Source organism: Rutidosis leptorrhynchoides, chromosome 9 (genome assembly GCF_046630445.1).
Source record: "Rutidosis leptorrhynchoides isolate AG116_Rl617_1_P2 chromosome 9, CSIRO_AGI_Rlap_v1, whole genome shotgun sequence".
Lineage (NCBI taxonomy): Eukaryota > Viridiplantae > Streptophyta > Magnoliopsida > Asterales > Asteraceae > Rutidosis > Rutidosis leptorrhynchoides.
Genome location: NC_092341.1, coordinates 49,582,471 through 49,604,550, shown reverse-complemented (window position 1 = coordinate 49,604,550; position 22,080 = coordinate 49,582,471). Strand labels below are relative to the sequence as shown.

At 35.2% G+C, this 22,080-nt stretch overlaps 1 protein-coding gene across 1 annotated transcript; it reads left to right on the top strand.

The window, feature by feature from the left end:
- Window positions 1–11,437: 11,437 nt before the first annotated feature.
- LOC139865967 (aldehyde dehydrogenase family 2 member B4, mitochondrial-like) lies at window positions 11,438–21,782 on the top strand. Its single transcript, XM_071854086.1, has 11 exons — window positions 11,438–11,548; window positions 12,036–12,170; window positions 12,796–12,938; window positions 13,030–13,183; window positions 14,407–14,636; window positions 14,762–14,851; window positions 15,121–15,294; window positions 15,374–15,511; window positions 15,816–15,953; window positions 21,290–21,351; window positions 21,450–21,782. The coding sequence occupies exons 1-11, from the start codon at window positions 11,485–11,487 to the stop codon at window positions 21,721–21,723; spliced, it is 1,602 nt and encodes a 533-aa protein (XP_071710187.1). The 5' UTR covers window positions 11,438–11,484; the 3' UTR covers window positions 21,724–21,782.
- Window positions 21,783–22,080: the final 298 nt, after the last annotated feature.

Below are 22,080 nucleotides of genomic sequence, written 5' to 3'. Positions count from 1 at the left end.
GCCTGCTTCGAATTTTTTTTTTTATTTTGCAGTTTTGGTTGGTTAATGGGTTGGGATGTTACATAATCTGTCATAACAGTCTTTTTGAACTCAAATGATTTGAATGCAACGTCTTTTGTAAAATGCCATGAACGACTCCAAGTAATATCTTTAAAATGAGCAAATGCACAGCAGAAGATTTCTTTAATACCTGAGAATAAACATGCTTTAAAGTGTCAACCAAAAGGTTGGTGAGTTCATGAGTTTATCATAATCAATCATTTTCAATTATATAATAGACCACAAGATACTCATATTTAGAAAACAATCTGTGCAGGTCTACTCCTGCTATAAAATCATTCATATGAAGAACGCCGGAACCTTTCAAAACAACTCACCAACAGTAGCTAATGCGTAGTGCAATGAATAAATATACTAATAATCATACAAACAATATTATTAATACTAGTAGTAATAACAAATATAAATATGCTTTATATATAATATTTAATATATTAATAATAAATAAATATAAATATATTAATAATAATAATACTGTTAATAATAAAAATACTAATAATAATAATAATCATACAAACAATATTATTAATACTAGTAGTAATAACAATAATAATAATATTAATAATAATACTAATATTGATATTAATATTAATATTAATAATAATGAAAGTAGTAATAATAATATTAGTGTTAATACATCATTTATATTTTAACTTGTAATAAATATTATAACGTTCTACATATAACATTTATAAATTATTACATTAATCATATAATCATGATGTATAGATATTATATATATTTATATAGATTCATTTTAATTACAACTTAATTATTTGTATCTTATTTTACATATTTATTTTTAATGACTAAGTTGTATTTTATTATTTCAAGTTATTATATTTACTTATTTTTATATTTATATGTATATATATATATATATATATATATATATATATATATATACATATTTATTTACAAATAAATGTTCGTGAATCGTCGGAAACAGTCGATTGGTCAAATGCATTCATGAAAACATTTCAAAATTCTTGAGACTCAACCTAGCATACTTTTCTTATTGCGTCCAACAATTAAATCATACCGAGAGTTTGGTTTAAAATTAGTCGAAATTTTCTGGGTCGTCACACTTAATGACTGATCAAACCTCTCATTTGTTTGGGTTTGAGATGTAATAAATTATGTTTGAGATTCCATTAGCTTTGCCATCATTTCTTCTAGATTTGGCTTTTTCACTTCGGTTTGTTGTGGTGGTTTATCCAAACCAGGTCTTTGTTGATTGAAAGTGTTGTTTTGAGTTGGTTGATTATTCGGACCTTGTTGGTTATACGAGTTATTGTTGGGACCATTTGGATTGTAAAGAATGTTTTGATTTCGATTGAAGTTTGGCCTTGGCGGTTGATAATTATTTCCCGGCCTTTGGTTCATGTAGGAAATATTCTCACGTTGTTCCATCGTTTGTTCAACATTACAATCTTTCGTTAAGTGTGGTCTACCGCATTGCTCACAACTGATTCGTATTGCGTGAATATCTTTAGTTATCTTTTCCATTCGTCTTTCGAAAGCATCTATTTTTGCGGAAACGGAATCAAAGTCATGGCTAGAATCGGCTCTAGTCACTTTAGATGAACGAAAAATATCTTTTTCCTGATGCCACTCATGTGAGTGGGAGGCTGTATTATCAATGATTTTGTGAGCTTCGATTGCGGTTTTCTTCATAATGGAACCACCAGCTGCTGTGTCGATGTCTTTTCTTGTAGCAACATCGCGTCCTTGGTAGAATATTTGCACTATTTGATAAGTGTCTAAACCATGTTGAGGACATCCTCTCAATAACTTTCCGAATATTGTCCACGCCTCATATAGAGTTTTATTTGGCTTTTGCGTGAACGTAACAATTTCTCCTTGAAGTCACACGGCTTTAGATGCCGGAAAGAATCTTTTAAGAAATTTCTCAACTAAAACATCCCATATATCAATCGCTCCTTCGGGTAACGATTCTAACCAATCTTTGGCTTCTCCCTTTAAAGTCCAGGGAAACAACATGAGACAGATCTGTTCATCCTTAATTTCTCTGATTTTGAATAGAGTACAGATCCTATTAAAGGTTCGAAGATGTTTGTTTGGATCTTCTTTTGGCGTACCATTATATTGGCATTGATTAGTTACCATGTGTAGGATTTGTCCTTTGATTTCATAATCGAGCGCATTAACATCTGGCCGAATAATGGCGTGACCTTGGCCAGTGCGTGTAGCTCTCATTCGATCTTCCATACTTAGAGGTTCTGGATTTTTTATGATTTGAAATTGTTGAATCCGAATCACTAGAAGATTCTGATTTAATGGTTTGTGGTTCGGGAGGAATGATTAGTGGTTCAGGATCTTGGAATTGTTCTTGAATATCCTCCGGGTTCTCAATTGTGAAGTCGGGTTTAAAAAATGGATTATCGGAAATTTGAATTGGAGTACTTGTTCGACTAGATGATGATTCTAAAGAAAAATCAACAGCGGAAATATTAGCTAGATGTCTTGATCGAGTTACAGGTGGTGAACGTATGAAAGGTGGTGAACGTTTTGCTCGGTGCATTCACAGAATATCCTAATAGTTATAAAGTTAAAAATTATTAAAGTTATCAAATTAATAGACTTTTCAGATTTTGCTCACGTTTCGAATAGCCAATAGATGCAGCAGGTAGCCAAGACCCTTTAAATCGGAAGCCCACAACTCGCCACTAACAAATCCAACTATTACTACGAACCAGAAAATTTTGGATGTCTATCAATTTAACCGCTTAAAATAATTTTTCCGTCGAAATTTAAAGAAGAAAACAAAAATCTATGCCCTAAAAACTAGAGCGTAGAAATGAGAAAGAAAAAGCGCGTCGAATAATAAGAGGTCGAAAAACAAACGTCGTAAAATAAAAATCAAAAAATAATCTAAAAATTATAAATTAAAATTTTACGTCTAAAACTTAGCGTCTAAAAACTTAAAACTTAAAAGTAGTAGCTAAAGTCTTAAATCTAAAGGCACTAAAAATGTAATTCTAAAAGAAAAATCGGCAATTACTTAGAAGGGCACTAAAATATATAAACTGCGTCACAAAATTCTAAAGCACCTAAATCTTAATCTAAAGAAAAAGCACTTAAGGGATTTTACGAAAAAGCTTAAGAATCTAGAAGTATAAAAAACTACAGCAAAAACTAAATTTAAAACTAATTACGAACGATAAATATACAAATTTGGAATTATATGTTTAAAATATACAATTTTATAAAAAAAAACAAAAAATGAGAAAATTACGTATTTTTATAAAAATATTATTTTTATATTATTTTTTTTAAAGTATTAATTTATATAATTAATAATAATATTAAAACTTAAAATACAAAATTAATTAAAACTAAAACTAACTATTATTTAATTAAAGCCCTAATTAACTAATTAATTAATAATAATTATTATTACCGTAACCCTAATTTGACAGTCTAAGGTTCAGGTCCTGTCACCTCAGCTCATGCGATCGAATGAGTTGAGGGTTTTAAAGCCATTCGGTCGCGTGGTGTGTGGATCCAGGCCAATTCTTTGGCTGCTACAGTGATAGGGCTGTTTACTTTTTTTTTTCTGAGTTTAATTTATATAAAATATAAATATAACTTATTAGTTTTATAAAAAAAAATATTACTTATTAGTTTTATAACTCTTAAAATATAAACTTTTTAATTTAAATACATAAAAATATAGAAATATATTTTTCTTTCTTTTTTTATGTTTTTATATTTTTGAAACTTATAAATATATTCTCACAAAAATATAATTTTTTTTATAGCGTTTCGCTTTCGCTTGATGGTCCTCGGCAGCGGTGCCAAAAATACTTGATGTGTGCAACGGTGTATACAAATTACTATTAAATACGATACAATTTTACACAAGTTTTAATTTAATTTATGGATGGAATATACCTAAACCTTGCTACAACACTATAGGCAGTGTACCTAATTGTAGAGTAGTGTAATTTTTAGTAAGTCCGGTTCGTTCCACAGGGAGCTAGCGATTACGTACTATATTTTTAACAACTATATTTATATAAATATATATATGTATGTATATATATATATATATATATATATATGTATATATATATATATATATATATATATATATATACATATAAGTGTTATTATTATAAAAGGGGGGTTTTACTGTTTAATGACCGGTTTGTCAATTTTATATTTTAAACGTAAAGGTAAATGACAATAATTAAAGTGCGTAAAATAAATAACAATATTAAAATGACAATAAATAAAATGACAGTAAATAAAAGTACGATGAGATATAAAATAGAATAATTATGCTTATTTAAACTTTCGTAACCATGATGTTTGACGTTTTAATTTTAATTTATTACTCTGGGTTAATTGTCCTTTGTCCTGGTTTAACTGATTCCTATCTGGGTTTTGCCCATAATAGTCCATCGGTCATAATTATAAAATGCTCGTCAAATTAACCTTATTCCCAAAGTCAAATATTCCAACTAATTAGGGATTCGAATTGTAATAAGGTTTTAATACTTTGTTAATAATTACACCAGGTTATCGACTGCGTGTAATCCAAGGTTTTAATACTTTGTTAACAATTACATCAATTACCCTTGTATGTAATCCACCCCTGTTATAATTATTCCATGATACATTAATTTATTCACTTGGCCATAATGAATAATAAATTATCCAATCCAATTGATTAAATTAAATGATTTGTAAAAGATGTCGTATAAACGTCACTAAATTAGACATGCATAATCATTTAATAATTATTAGATTAACTAATTTGAAGATAGGTTCGACAGATTCCAATGAGTTGTCATTCAATTAGACAATACCCCCTATCTATTAATAGTCCAAAGTCCAATGTTCACAAGTGTCGATCTTTTGTCCAAACCCAAATTATGGTACAAAATCCAATAACCCCGTATTTAATTTTTAGTCTAACATCACGATTACTTCGGATTAAATAAGCATAATAATAACTTAGTTACGAGACATTAATTTAAAAAGGAAGAACATAGCTTACAGTGATTATTTATCGCGTAGCGTTACACGGACAGAGTTCCGACTTTAAAACCCGTAAAACATTTCTTACAATAACCCACTTATTATTAATCTTAACTTAAACTTAATATTATAAATAATAAATATAAATATAGTTTACAGAAAGAAAGAAAGAAGAGTGTGAAGGTGTAAATAATTCGGCACAAAACATGGCTATTTATAGGACTTGGCCAGGAATTTGGGCTCATGCGATCGCATGCCTTTGATGCCTTATTCCCATGCGATCGCATGGACAGGCTGTCAAGGTTCAATCATCAATTTAAAACTTGGGCTGCTCGATTTATTTAATATATAATATAATATATATAATTATATATATATTATATTATATTATATTTTTGTGCATAGTAGACTTGTAATTTTAGGTCCATTGAGTCGCTCGTTGATGCTCGGTTTATGTCCCGGTTCCGAATTTTCGAACGTCCTTTCGTATGATTTAATATATTGTACTTTGCATTTCGCGGCTTGTACTCTTGTAATTGTTAGACGTTTCTCATCAATAAATTGAACCACTTGAATTATATTTTGTACATTTGAGCTTTTTGATCATTTGCGTCTTCAAATCTCCGTTTTCTTTTTTTGTCTTCGCACTTATTTATTTAAACGATTAATACATAAAAATAGAACAATAGTAACTAAAAGCTTTACATATTGGAAGGATATTGAGCCTAAATATATGTTCATTTGGAGCAATATCAATTGGAAAATCCAACACCCGGTCCACTACAAATTCTTGACACCACTTACTCCGAATCAGAAAAATATTGTCTAACCAGATACCCTATAGGATCAATAGAACTCGTTTCTGATGTGGACGATCCACTCCCGTGGTAACCACAGAGTATACTCCGACTCCTATAACCGAGACCCCCCATCAAACCTGACGCTCTGATACCAGTTGTTGGGTAATTACGGCATCACTAATTCCCAATAAATGCCCAATGAAAAACAATAAAGAAATTAGAACAATCCACAACACAAGAATTTAACGTGGAAACTCCAAAACAGGAGAAAAACCACGGGCGCCCAAAGAGAGAAATACACTATATCACAAATTGTTACAATGACATAGACGACTCTCTTAAGCCCACTACACTCTCCAAAGTATTTAACCAATACAACTCTTAAACAAGGGTAAGAAAGAAAGAAATAATCAAATACTTAAAGTGTATTGATTGGTGCAAGTTGGAATGATGCCCACGACCTCCTTTTATAACCAAGTCATCCACCTCCAACTTCTTCCTCCCACCAATTTGGGACAACATCATTTTATATTCAAAGAGGTTACACCTCTTTCCTTCCATCTACCAATGTGGGACAAGTAACCATATCATTTTCAATCAAAAAATAAACCAACAGCTGATGGGGTTGATGAACCTAATTTGGTTCATGATGTAGCTGTTATAGGTGTGAAGTAGTTTAAATAAAGAAGAATTTCGAAGCCAGAAGAAACTTGTGTTAATTACGGTCGCGAAATTTGACTGACGCAAGAATTGATTTTTTATTAGAAGTCTTAGTTCGTTTCATTTTCGTTGTTACATTTGCACTATAAGTAATGCCATATTGTAACATGTACCCTTGTGCACGAAATTTATAGTAAAAAGATCTCTGGTTTACGCATGTGGACTAAAACTTTTCTCCGTGTTTAGAGCTGGGATATAACCACGTTAAATTCTTGCGTTGTTTATCTTTATTTTATCATTTTTATGCTTTAGCTAATTCGTTTTTGTTCGTGTGTTAGTGATTGGTGTAAATCACTTGTCTTGTTGGGCCACAATTTCTAACAATAGTTTTTACAAAGCTAACGATCCCCCTGCTTTGGTTTAGCTTTTTTATTTGATGTTGAGTGTGGGACTAAGAGTATCTTTCATAAAGGGTCGTCATCTGTAATTCCTTGTGTGGATACGGATGCTATTAAAGTTGATGCCGAAGTTTCTTGTCACCTCGATAAAATACCTTCGAATTTTGTGACGGTGGAAACAAATGGTTAGGAATAAAGGCATGTTGCCATTGGCAAGTAAATAGAAGGCCGGGTACTCCATTTGTGTGTCGGGGTCTCCCTTTGAATCCTAAGTTTATGGATAGGTTGGGGGCAAAAAGGTTGAAGCAATTCTTATTAACTCGAATGTTCCGCCTAAGTCTTCGTCTAAACCGTGGAAATCTCGCAAGAAAAAGCTTGTCCAAGGGGCTGAAAGGGAATGGTGTGGAGAAATTGTGAAAGATATGTAATCGTTATTGGATCGTTTGTTCAATTTGTTTTATGTGTTTCTTTATTTCGTTTCTTGTTGTGATTCGATTGTGTTCCGTGTTCTTTGGTTTGCTAGTGTAGTTATGAGCTCACTTTTCATTTACTTATTTTTTGTTAGTCGTGCTCTTTGGATTTTCAGACTCTCTCTGTTGTAATCGGGCCTTCATCTTTTTTGATGAAGTTTTCTCTTTTAGTTTTATGAGGTTATCGTTTTTTTCGCCAAAAAAAACTATGTTTGTTGTGCTTCTATCTGTTCTTTGTTCTCGTGCTTATAGTGAGCTCTCGTTAAGAGTTTTATTTTATGTTGGGTTGAGCTCGAAAGATAGGTTGTCTCCTTGATGTATTCGAGGCTTTATCTTTTAGATTAAATTTTCCTGATTTGCTATATAGTTTTATGTTTTTTTGAAGAAAAAGAAACTTTTCCATTACAACATGTGACGCCCCGTACAAAACCATCATGTACGGATCATCAACAACAGGTCCATTACACGGTATAATACTATATGCTGTTTAAAAACAAGTTTTGCATTCGTGAAAAGGTAACGTTTTTACCGACGTCAAATGTTTTACAAAAGATAACATGCTTCTACGAATAGAAAACATTAACATAAGTACGTGACACTAAGGCTATTACAAATAACATAAGTTGTGAATGCAAAATAAAAGTTCCATGCTTGAGACATCCCTAAACAATGCAGCAGAAGTCTAACACAGCGAGTCTGTAACAGTAAGTCTATAACACCAAGACTATAACAGCAAGTCTAACAGCGGAAGCAACAACGTCTAAGCACCTGAGAAATACATGCTTAAAAAGTCAACACGAATGTTGGTGAGCTATAGTTTATTTGTAATCAGTAATGTAATGTAGGCCACGAGATTTCAGTGCTTCAACCAGCATTTCAAATCAGTATTTCAAATCAGTATTTCAAATCAGTATGATAAAGTATATGCTTATCCGTGGGCACCCGGTAACTAACTTAACGTAAAAATAATATATTACCCCCTAAAAGTACACCTGGCGAGTGCGTATGTTCTCGAAGTATTAAACACCCGTTAAATGCTAGCGCGACTAGCCCGATTGGGGATGTCAAACCCTATGGATCCATATCTAAGATTCGCGTCTACCGGTTCAAAAACCAATAGTTAAACGTTATCGTGCTAAGGGGAAAGTTTATGCCGTTATATAACCCACACATATATAAAGTATAAGTACTCGTGTTTAGTAAGTAAAACATAAAAAAGCGCATGTATTCTCAGTCCTAAAAATAGTATAAGTAAAAAGGGAGTTATAACTCACAGTGATAAATGCGATAAAAGTCGATATGAAAAGTATGCAAGTAGTAAGTCGGTCTGAAAGGTCCTCAACCTAAGTCAAAGATTACTAGGTCAGTATATTGTCTCCAAAAGTTTTAAAGTAAATAAATTAACTCTTAAGTATCATCATCGTCATCATCATTCGTAAAAGGTAAAGTAAGTTTTCAACAAGAATAGAGATCGAAACAAAAGGCTGACTTCGGACAGCTTCTACGACCTCTATACAAACCGAAAAGACGCGTGGTCAGTAGCCAATGCTCCGTATGTGAGTCCTCTAACCGCTATCCAATTTTCAGATCCTAACTCGATGTCGTTTGACCGTGGCGACGGTTCAAGCGCGAGTAGGTCAGAATTTTTCAGCAAGTCGTTACAAAAGCGTAGTGATTTTCGGAAGGCTATAAATCCTAAACCGTATATCGGATTTAGGCGAGTCTTAAATGAAAAGTCATATATTCGAAACGAACTATCTGAAAATCAACTTTCCAGAAGTCCCAGGTGTCTGATCAGACCCCGAAAAACAGTAAACAAGTGCTCCGGTGGGTTCCTTGGTGCTTGATGCTCATCACGGTTCTCATCCTTGATGCGTGTAAGCTTCAAGTGTACAACTCTTTGATGTTTTAGCATCACTTTGACCAAGGTTCAACCATCAACACACCATGTCAAGAATAAGGAGATATACAACTAACTTAAGAGTTTTAGAAGGATGATGAACCAAGGTTACATCATGTTCTTAGTCTTAACACAATTACAAGTTCTATTCAAGATTAAAGCTACAAACTTTGATTCAATCAAACAAGCAAGACACATAAATTTGATCAAACAAAGAAACCGTAAGCTAGGGAGCTTCGATCCCTTAACAATAATTATGAGATTTCAAAGCTAGAAAGCATGAATCTTTTATGTCCTTGAAGATCTTTAAAGCAACTAGCTAGATCTTCAAGTTTCATGAAGATCATAAACACAAGTTTTGATCTTTTAGCGAAAACAAAGTGATCTTAAGCTATAAAGCTTAGATCCATCAAAGTAATGAAGATTCAAAGCTAGAAAGCTTGAATCTTTTATGTTCTTGAAGATCTTTAAAGCAAAAGGCTAGATCTTCAAGTTTCATGAAGATCATAAACACAAGTTTTGATCTTTTCAACAAAATAAAGAGATCATAAGCTAGAAAACTTAGATCCAACAAAAGTAATGAAGATTCAAAGCTAGAAAGCTTGAATCTTTTATGTTCTTGAAGGATTCAAATCAAAGTTTGAATCTACAAGATAAAACAAGATCAAAAGCTAAAAAGCTTGATCCTTTAATGATGATGATGATGTCAAAAATAAAGAAGGAAAAAGAAGAAGAAAATCAAGAAACTTACAAGTTTTAAGTGTGAGAAAAACTAGAGAGAAAATTAGAGAGCAAATGTGTGTAAAATGAGAATGAGATCAAGTGTGAAATGGGTGAAATAAGCTTGGTATTTATAGTGGTGGTGAGGCCTCATGGCCGTGGGTTACATGGGGGACAAGGGGACAACTTTTTACTTTTTGCATGGTGGTGGTCTAAAGGTGGTGCTTATTGTTGGGATCTCATGCAACATGTGTGGTAATGGTTAACAAAAATGCTAGTATGTTGGCTCATATTAATGGGTTTTTGTCCTACTTCTTAATGGGTCATAATTCCATTTAAAATTGGATAACTTAAAAGTCCATTAGCTAGAGTAGGGTGGACTTAAGTCCAATAAGGTAGAAAGTCCAATAAGACTAACTAGTGTGCATTAGTAAATTACTAAGCGTAATTAAGCAACCAATAAGCCAAGTAATTGTCATTAGAAAATAACAATTAGTATTACGTAGTCATAATATTCCAATTACGACAAAAGTTAAACGTGTACCAAAATACATAGCTCGTTCTAAACGTCAAGTGACACTAACGGTCATAAAAGCATTCGGGGATCAAGTTAAGTAATTAAGCACTTAATAATAAGTTCTAAGATATAACGAAAGTAATCAACATAAATAAGATCCCAAAATATAATCTAACACAGTACGCACAAATACGCAGTTTCGAGAAAGTAACAAGCACAAATATAAGTCGAAAAAGTCTGGTCGTTACACAACAACAACAACAACAACAACAATCCCAATCCCGCAGATGTGAGGTATGTGAATGTGAGATGTAGATAATCTTTTCTCTACCATAGAATAAAAGAGAAGTCGTCTTTCTAGCCACGAGTTGAGAAAAGATTTTTGCACCCATGGAAGAGGTCATATCTCTCTCTCTCTCTACTCCAGGGTAGAGAGATTGTTTCCGTGAAGACCTCCGATAAAAAAAATAATAAAAAAATAAATAAATAGATGGATAAATATATAAATTTTAAAACCTGCCTGCCTGAATTATTATTATTTTTTAAATATGTGTATAGTTATTAAATCACTTTATATCGTTGACTTTTGTCTTTTAGTCAATTATAATCGTTAGTGCAATATAATATTTTTTTAAAAATAATATAATTATATCCACATAGAGCGGCACGCCATTCATCATCGAAAGATGCTCTCATGGTGTGATTCACCTAGACTCCTAAAGGCTAAAGTAGATGATTAACATAACATTTTTCTAAGTTTCAGCCGTTTGGTTCATATAAAATACATGAAAATAATCACAACCAATATAATACATGATCATGCTTTATTAATTTAATCACTTATTGTATACATATACATACAAGACTTGTATACTCTTCTATACCGTATACATACAAACAAATATGTACAAGTGAGAAACAAACTTAACCGGTTTGGTTATTGGAAAAAATGGCTGCCCGAAGACTCTATGGCTTTATACCCCGTTCTCTTTCATCTTCAATTGGTTCTCGAGGTCCAGTCAATCAAAACTGTGTCGTTTAATGAAAGAATAACATCATCTGTATTTTGATTCTCTTTTTTCTGTCTTTATATATAAGTTGGTATACAATGCTTTACTAATTTATATTATTTTAATTAATAATATTAAAAGTGTTTTTTTTCAGCTAACTTAATGTTCTTGAGTCACTTTATTAATTACCTAAGTGTGATAGAAATTGCTGATGTTTGTGTTATTTTCTTTTGAGATTTATGGTGTTCTGAATTTTACATTTGGTCTGTTTTGGACTCTTTAATTGGGCTTGTTTTGGGTTTGTAGCAGCCTATTCTGGTTTTTCCGTTTTTGGTTTTGTAATCTCCATGGTCTTTCCAGTTTCCATCTATTGAATGATACGCCTTGTATTTATTTATTTATTAAATTTTTTATATATACCTCGTTTTTTTTTTTTTTTAGAACAAACAAAACAGAACATTAAAAGAAGTTTTTGTTTATATTTTTTTAGGACAAAGATCTTGTTTGGGAAGTGAATTACAAAGATTTAGTACTGCAGCAGCACTTGAAGAACCAATTACTCCATCTGTCAAAGTTAATTACACTCAGCTACTAATTGATGGAAAGTTTGTTGATTCAGCATCCGGTTAGTTTGGTCTTCCCCATTATTCATTCAATTTGGATTCTGTATATTGCCACTTTTTTAGTACGGAGTACTATTTAATAAAATATATGGAGTATATGTCAATGGCACTTGGGTTGGTTGCAGTCTCATTCTTTTAAAAGTTCCCGTTTGATAAAAAAAAATAGTCCTCGTAAACTTTTCAATACATATAAAAATCATAATACTATTAACAAATTATTAATAGGAAAAAGCTTCCCATAACAACAATCTCAAATCTCAAATACTCCATATAACTTATAAATAAATGAATTGTCATATACGTTATTCAATCGGACCTTTGGATTTTTCTAAACATTACCCTAAGAGCTATAATTAAAAATTAAATTCTAGAATAAATTTTTCATACATTCAGGTAGTTAAGTGTAGTTAGTACCTTAGTGGTTGGTTATTACTAAAGTATAAACCATTTTTGTGTTTCCAAATTTCTTAAACTTAGTCGTGAACTCGTGATGACATCATGTATAACATTCATCATTTTTCGAGCATTTTCTGGTCAAAACAATAACATTCATCATATCATTATGTGTCTTCTTTAAATGTTCATATTTTCACATGATCTTAACTTCATAACTAACTAACTTTTTAGGAAAGACATTTCCAACCTTGGATCCGCGTACTGGGGAAGTCATTGCCAATGTGGCTGAAGGCAATGCAGAGGATATCAATCGTGCAGTTTCAGCTGCTCGCAAAGCATTTGATGAAGGTCCATGGACAAGGATGTCTGCTTATGTAAAATAACATATCACAACATTCATTTATAATTTATTACATGTAATTTAAGAAACTTCATTTATTCGTAACTCTTTTTTCGACATTACAGGAGAGGTCGCGTATTATGTTAAAATTTGCTGATTTGGTGGAAAAACACTCTGATGACCTTGCAACTCTTGAAACATGGAACAGTGGGAAAACGTATGAACAAACTACTAAAATTGAAGTACCTGACTTGGCACGTTTATTTCGCTATTATGCAGGTATACATCATGTAATTGTATAAATTTAAGATGAGAAATTTAGTAAAATTGTATTTGTGGTTGGGGACATGATTTCCCGATAAGAGGTCACATGTTCAAACCTCACCAGTGGCATATCTTTATGTGAATAGGGAAAATGGTCAGAAAAGGTCACGGGTTAACCCGGTTAAACCGCATACATCTGACTAAAAAATACTTTCCGGGTAGCTTGAACATGGAAGACTTTTTCGGTTTATGATCAAGCATATATTCATACATGAGTCTAGATCTGGGTGGATGGGTGTGATTTAGTCAACTTGGAAACACTCCGGTCTGGATACCGTGATAACCGTAGCTTAGATGAGAATCTGTTGGAGGGCTGGTTTAGGGTTGATTCTTGACGAGTTGCCTTTTTGATGGCTGTGTATTTAATGAGATAATATATTTAATTAATATTGGAATATTGTCCTAACTCCTAAAGTAAGGAGTACGTTTAGCTATTTATAGCCAAACCCTGGTATCTTGGAGAATCATCATGGGTAAGAGGGCCTAACAATATTCAGGCCAAATAGTGATTTATGTTGGACTCATTTTTGGGCTCCAATCCCCATGCCATCATGTCTTAATGAAAAGACTAGTTTCCCATGCTTATTCTTTCTCGCGTGCTTCGCATGTGCATATTATTATATGCAATATTACAGTAAAACCTCTATAAATTAATAATGTTGGGATCGGAATATTTTATTAATTTAACGAGATATTATTATATCGATAAATTAATAACTTATTAATTTAAAAAATTGGCTTATAGTTGTGAGCAAGTCTCAAATTAATACATCGACATTCGAAATTGCCATGTTTGTTCACTTTACATAATTGGCTAAAACGTAAACAATGACCTTCAAAATTCCCACGTATGTACATTTACACATTAATGAACTTGTCAAGTTCAATGTACATTAAGATTTCAATAAAAAAAAATTAGTAATTATTAAATTATAGTTTCGCTGGGACTAATATATTTACATTGGGATTTCAAAAAAAATATTATCTTATTATTTTATCGATTGGGGTTCAATTTTGTACTGGTCCCAAGTTGGGACCGGACAAATTATTTATTTTATCGAGGTTATTAATTTAACGAGTATTAAATTACAGAGGTAGAGGTTCTACTGTAGTTTACCTTATATCCGTTTGTACAACATGCGACTCCTAAGGTAAATTTATATCTGGAAAACCTGCAGGTTGGGCGGATAAGATCCATGGGCTAACGGTTCCAGCAGATGGACCTTACCATGTGCAAACTTTGCATGAACCGATTGGGGTTGCGGGTCAAATCATTCCATGGAATTTTCCCCTTATTATGTTCGCTTGGAAGGTGGGGCCCGCACTTGCTTGTGGCAACACTATAGTTCTTAAAACAGCTGAACAAACTCCATTAACCGCTCTTTATGCTGCAAACTTGTTCCTTGAGGTAGTCTAAACTTCTGCATATGGTTAAGACCATTTGCTAATCCTGTTTACTTTAGTGAAAAATTAATAACTAATAATTATTAATTATTGATCAATAATTAATTATGTACATGTTTTGTGGGGTAGGCTGGTCTTCCTCCTGGTGTTCTAAATATAGTTTCAGGATATGGTCCAACTGCTGGTGCAGCTCTTGCTAGCCATATGGATGTTGATAAGGTAATAAGCTAGTTTCTAGATTCTTACATCATGATGGTAAGGAAAGGTGGCAATTTCGACCCGCTTACTTATGTGCGGATTGTTGTGGGTTATAATTCATCGTAATCAGTTGAATAACAAAGGTTGAGCTTACAAGGAAACAAGTCAAAAGATCGAGAATGGCCTAAGTACCATTTTCTCATAAATAAAACCTCTTACATCAATGTCCTCGATAAGTTTGATTGTTAGTTAGATATGTTATTCTGGTGATACATTTAGTGCATTTGCAGATTGCCTTTACGGGATCAACTGAAACGGGTAAAATTGTGCAAGAATTGGCTGCAAAAAGCAATCTAAAACCGGTGACTTTAGAGCTTGGAGGAAAATCTCCTTTTATCGTGTGTAAGGATGCTGACATTGATACGGCTGTTGAAGTAGCACACTTTGCTCTCTTCTTCAATCAAGTGAGTATTATATGGAATGATATATTTCTTTAATACTATATAAATCAAGAGCTAAATTGATTGGCTTAACTCTATATAGGGTCAATGTTGTTGTGCGGGTTCTCGCACGTTCGTTCACGAGAGCGTACACGATGAGTTTTTGGAGAAAGCTAGAGCACGTGCTCAAAGACGATCCGTTGGCGATCCTTTTCGAAACGGCATCGAGCAAGGCCCTCAGGTTTGAAAATGTTCATCAAGGTTTTCATAAGGGTTGGAAAATAGGTCATGTGTTACAAAACTGAATTATTAAAATTAAACTGGAACAGAGGGATTAATATTAATAGTTGTGTTATAATACGATTCAAAATTTTAATGCGTTTTGGATAAACTTTAACTTGTTCTACCTATTTGTTCATTTCTTTAAAGTGACAAGTTGTAGATAACCCTAAATGATTTGAGATAAAGATAACTTAAACCATAATTTCACTTCTTTCTTCGTATATATATGATACGACCGATAACCTTCTTATGAAAACTTTCAGATAGACTCGGAGCAATTTGAGAAGATCCTACGTTACATAAAATCCGGAGTTGAAAGCGACGCTACCCTTGAATGTGGAGGTGATAGGTTCGGCTCCAAGGGTTACTACATCCAACCAACCGTTTTTTCAAATGTTAAGGTATAATGTAATACTTAAAAACTCTAGTTTTCTGTTCCGATGTTTTTTATCTACTAATTAGCATAGTAGAGCCGTCTCAATAATTCTAAAGACTGTGTTCGATAAATAAGATTGGACTCTTATAGACATTATATTTTTAAACATATAGAAAATATTACTACCTAAAATTTGACAATAGAAAAAAAAAAAAAAGTATCAAAACAAATGTAAGAAAGTGTTTTATTCACAATAGTTAATAAGAAAGCAAAATAATGTATCTAGTGATAGCTGGAGCGTATGTGAAAACAGGAAATTTGTTATTGATAATTGATTGAGTTACAATGAGAAGATTCCCGTACATAAATAGATTAGAAAGTCTAAACCTAGTAAGCTTAGGAATAATCTAGAACAAGGCCCTTATAAAGTGGGCTTACAAGAGCAATAATAATAATAATAATAATAATAATAATAATGGGCTACATATATCTGCTAACATCCCCCCGCAGTTGGAGCGGGTGCTGGTCGAACGCTCAAACTGGTGCGAAACTCATCAAAGAGGACAGTTGGAAGACCTTTGGTGAAGATATCTGCATACTGATAGCGTGAGGGAACATGTAGAACACGAACGTGACCTTTGGTGACAAGATCGCGAACAAAGTGTATGTCAATCTCAATATGCTTGGTTCTCTGATGTTGCACCGGGTTTCCGGACATGTATACTGCACTGACGTTGTCACAATAGACTATAGTAGCCGAGAATAGGGGACAATGTAGCTCTCGAAGAAGGTTGCGTATCCAACATGTTTCCGCTACGGCGTTTGCAACGCCACGATATTCTGCTTCAGCACTAGAGCGAGATGGAGTGTGCTGCCGTTTGGATGACCAGGACAGCAAATTATCTCCTAGAAACACGCAGTAGCCGGATGTGGACCGTCGAGTAGTCGGGCATCCTGCCCAGTCAGCATCTGAGTTTGAAACCAGAGACGTGATAGACATATCTGCTGTACAGCATATGAGATATCTGGCCGAGTGAAGGTGAGGTACTGAAGGGCTCCGGCAAGACTACGGTATGAGGTAGGGTCCTTTACAGGAGGACCAGAGGCGGTGAGCTTAGTGCCAATATCCACGGGAGTACGACTAGGGTTACACCCAGCCATGTCGGCACGCTCAATGATCTCGGTGGCGTATTTCTTCTGAGATAGAAACATCCCAGAAGATGTGCGAGTAACCGAAATTCCCAGAAAGTAGTTAAGTGGGCCAAGATCCGTCATCGAGAACTCGGAATGGAGAGAAGTGATGACCCGCTTAAGTAAAGCTGGTGTGGAAGCTGTCAGGATAATGTCATCCACGTATAGGAGCAAATAGGCGGTGTCAACACCCTGTTTATAGATGAACAGAGAAGGATCACGTTGGCTGTGCTGAAACCCAACACGCTGAGCATAACTCGCAAAACGCTGGAACCAAGCGCGGGGTGCCTGCTTAAGTCCGTATAGGGACTTATGTAGAAGACATACATAATCAGGGTGTGCAGGGTCCCGAAAACCTGGAGGCTGATGCATGTAGACAGTATCTGTAAGGTTCCCGTGTAAGAATGCATTCTTGACATCCAGCTGATGAACGGACCAGTGTCGAGAAATGGCAAGGCTGAGTACAGTCCGGATAGTGGCCGGTTTGACAACCGGGCTAAAGGTCTCATCGCAATCTATGCCAACCTGCTGGCTACGACCGTTGGCGACTAGGCGGGCCTTACATCTGCTCAAAGATCCATCAGCATTAAACTTGTGTTTGAAGAGCCACATGGAGCGAACTATGTTCGTGTCCGAAGGGCGAGGCACAAGTGTCCAAGTACCATTTTTAATTAAAGCATTGTATTCATCGGTCATAGCGTGTTGCCAATTGGGGTCGTTAAAGGCACGTGAGTATGATTTGGGTGTAGGAGAAAGAGTGGAGACATGGAGGTTTAGGCGTTGGACCGGTTTGGTGGTGTCCACACGATGGCGGGTGACCATAGGATGAGTAGAGGTGTTGGGCTGAGCTGGAGGAGGTGGTGGAGGTTCGAGGTTGGGATTGATTGGTTGAGTGGGTGAGGTGGGAGGTGTAGATGGAATGTGAGGAGTAGGAGGTGTGGGAGGAGTGTTTGGTAATGTGAGGAGTAGGAGGTGTGGGAGGAGTGTTTGGTGTAGCAGATTCGGGGGTAGTTGTAGGGAGTGGATCACCAAGATTGCGGGAGAAAAGATTTGGAGGGGCGGGGTCTAAGAATTCATACGATGGTGGAGGATTGTTGTTTGTGGCACCATTGGGAAATGACGTTTCGTCAAACGTGACATGACGAGAAAGAATGATTTGGTGAGTGGAGAGGTCGTAGCAGCGATATCCACGGTGATTAGATGGATAACCAAGAAAGATGCATGGAGTGGAGCGGGGTTGGAGTTTATGAGTTGTGTGTAAGTGTGGGTAGCACAGGCATCCGAAGACGCGTAGGGTAAAGTAGTTAGGTTTGTATTTGTAAAGACGTGTGTGTGGGATTTCATGATTAATGGAAGAGGATGGCAGAAGGTTGAGAAGGTAGGTGGCCATGTGAAGGGCTTCGACCCAAAAGGTAGGAGGGAGATTGGCTTGAAAAAGGAGGGTGCGGATGAGGTTATTTATAGTGCGGATCATACGCTCAGATTTTCCGTTTTGTTGAGAGGTGTGGGGGCATGAGAAACGAATCTGGATTCCATTATTTTGAAAAAGTTGGTGAATTTGCTTGTTATTGAATTCCCCGCCGTTATCACATTGAAAAGCTTTGATTTCATAATTGAATTGGGTTTTTATGTAAGTACGAAATTGAACAAATTTATCAAATACTTCAGATTTATATCGTAAAGGAAAAACCCATAAATAATGTGAATAATGATCTAAAAACAAAACATAATATTTGTAACCGCTAAGACTCGGTATAGGAGATGTCCATAAATCTGAGTGAACTATATCAAATAAAGAAGAGACATTGGAAACAAAACTATTAAAAGGAAGTCTTGTGTGTTTGCCAAGCTGACAGGCGTTGCACAAAGTAGTAGATTTCGTATTATTACATGCAATAAAATTATTTGAAATAAGACGACGAAAAACATCAGTGCTTGGATGTCCGAGACGCTGGTTCCAGATACTAGGTGTGGTGACGAGAGCATGAGGAGCTGTGGCGGATGGTTGGGCGGTGAGTGGGTATAGATCTCCGGTGCTATCACATCGGAGGAGCAGGCGGCGAGTCAGATAATCCTTCACAGAAAAACCAAATTCGTCAAAAGAAACAGAGACTTTATTATCACGAGTAAATTTACGAACATAAATTAGATTCTTTACAATATTGGGAGTGACGAGAACATTACATAAATGTAAAGGTCGGTTGGGGTTAGGCAACACACTATGGCCGGTATTGGTGACAGGAATTAAATTCCCATCACCAACAGCGACCGAGGGATACATGCAATGATTAAAAAGTGTACTAAGATTATTAATGCTAGAAGTTAAATGGGTGGACGCACCTGTGACCATGGTCCAGCCTGAATTACCATAATCTGGAAGTGCCGTAGTTGAAAAAGCATTTGGGATAGTAGTAGCTTGACTAGGCTGGACACCAAAATTAAACGGATATGAACTTGGTTGAGCTGTAAAAGCTGTTGGGCCAAGTGTAGCGTTAGCAGGTCCAGAACCCGTATTAAAATTCATATGTTGTGGCGGTCCAGTCAGAGTGGATGCAGGTGATATGGCTGGCGACACATTAACAGTAGATCCATTTAAAGTGGCCTGTTGCCCGTAGACAGGTGGGCTTGGCATTATATTGGGCCCGACAACTGGAGACAGCCCAACATAATTAACTTGCGGGTTAACAGGGAATCCGGGTGGGGCGATAGACTGGGCTAAAGGTGTTCGAGGCCCAAAAGCTGCTGGAGGGTGAGTACCAGGCCTGTTAAAATGTTGTTGGGCCAGTAAGTCTTGTTGGGCTGCAATTATACTCAACAATTGTGCCTGACTATGTCCTGTTGCACGAGTATTATGAGTTTGGGACAAATTATTACCACTGATGAATATAGCGACATTTTTCACCAAACCGACATTGGCCACGTGAGAAATTCCGACAAACCTGAGTTGGGCGGGAAGGCGGCTGTTGATTGGCCTGAGTGACGAGAGCAGTGGGTGCCGAAGGGGTCCCTTGCGAGTCGTTTAGGCCGCGATTTTTTCGTTGAGATTGCATTTCTTCAAGTGTGATCATTGACTTAACCGTATTGAGATCCGGAAAATCTTTGCTGTGTAGAATGATATGTGTGGCGTGAGGGTAACGATCATTCAAACCGGTGATGGCATATGTGACTAATTCTTCATCTTTGATCTTTGAACCAAGATTGTCTAGCATGGATGCGATGGAGTCAATCTTGCGAAAATATGCATCAGCTGTGAGATCGCCGATCGTGAGGCTGCGAAGTTCGGCCATTAGTTCCACAACTTTGGAACGCTTGTTTTCGAGAAACAAATTTTTCAAGAATTCCCAAGCAGCCCACGATGTTGTTGGTTGCGAATTCAATAGTCGTTCTAAAAGCGACTCGGATATTGTCAAATAGATCCACCCCATGACGACAGCATCCACCTTTTTCCACTCATCGGTTGGCGGATCAGAAGTGGTTGTGGCAGAAAGGAAAGTGTCGACGTTAAAGGCGGCACAATGGTTACTGAACAATTGGCTCCAATGAACATAATTGTGTTTATTGAGGTCAAGTTTAATGGGGATTAAATGGGTCACGGAGGTGACCGTGTATATCTTGTCGTACTTGCCATGTGTGGCCATGGATGACCTTGAGAGATCGAAAATTGAAGAAGAAGAAGAAGAAGCAGCGTATACTTTCTTTTTTTTTTTTTTTTATTGGACGTCTGATACCATGATAGCTGGAGCGTATGTGAAAACATGGAGCGTATGTGAAAACAGGAAATTTGTTATTGATAATTGATTGAGTTACAATGAGAAGATTCCCGTACATAAATAGATTAGAAAGTCTAAACCTAGTAAGCTTAGGAATAATCTATAACAAGGCCCTTATAAAGTGGGATTACAAGAGCAATAATAATAATAATAATAATAATAATAATAATAATAATAATGGGCTACATATATCTGCTAACATCTAGTACGATTAGATTGTTTGGTAAATGAATTTTCATGATTTAATTTATAGAAAAATATATAAATACATGGATTATCTTATAGTTTTTTAAAAATCTTAGGCGCCTGTAAAATTTTGAGATCTTTTCGATTGCACACTTTGCACATGTCAAAAGACACCTCAACATAGCATTACATGTAACATTCTATGTTGAAACAGGATGATATGGTGATAGCTCAAGATGAGATCTTTGGTCCTGTTCAAACCATCTTGAAATTCAAGTAAACCTCGAATCGTCATCATTAATCATTAATAATTATCATAATAACTTCATATATCATGTGTCTAAACTCTAAATGAATTTTTAATCTTATACCAGGGAGGTTGATGAGGTGATAAAAAGGGCAAACGCGACACGATATGGACTCGCAGCGGGTGTGTTCACCCAAAACATTGATACGGCAAATACGTTGACTCGCGGATTGAAGGCTGGAACAGTTTGGGTAAATTGCTTTGATGTTATGGATGCTGCAATACCTTTTGGAGGTTATAAGATGAGTGGTGTTGGAAGGGAGAAAGGTGTATACAGCCTTAACAACTATTTACAGGTTAAGGCCGTTGTTACAGCTTTGAAAAATCCGGCTTGGTTGTAAGTAATTCTCTGTTATGGTACTATATGTAATATAGTACTTTTGTTGATGGTGTAAAGAAATCAGTAAAAATAATAATATATTTCGGTTTCTGGTTCCTTATCTCATATGATTAATTACATTACATGTTTGTTTATTATAATCATATATGTGATATGTGATTGCTTGTTTCGCATCACTAAACAAAGTTTTAGTTGTTTTTAGTTATTTTTTTGCGTATGCTCTTGTTGCTTTAGTTGTTTTTTGCAGCTTTAGCTGGTTGTTCGTGGGCTATACGACATTTCCTATAGTTGTTGGGCATAATTGTAAATTTTTGTATTTATAAAATTTGCCGGTGAAACCCTTTACTCAAAAAGACAA

Bases quoted from the DNA above. Each gene is read 5' to 3' on its own strand.
- LOC139865967 (XM_071854086.1), top strand. From the start codon at position 11,485: ATGGCTGCCCGAAGACTCTATGGCTTTATACCCCGTTCTCTTTCATCT. The intron at 11,549-12,035 runs GTCCAGTCAATC...ATATTTTTTTAG, and splicing joins ATCTTCAATTGGTTCTCGAG to GACAAAGATCTTGTTTGGGA. The intron at 15,954-21,289 runs GTATAATGTAAT...ATGTTGAAACAG, and splicing joins CCGTTTTTTCAAATGTTAAG to GATGATATGGTGATAGCTCA.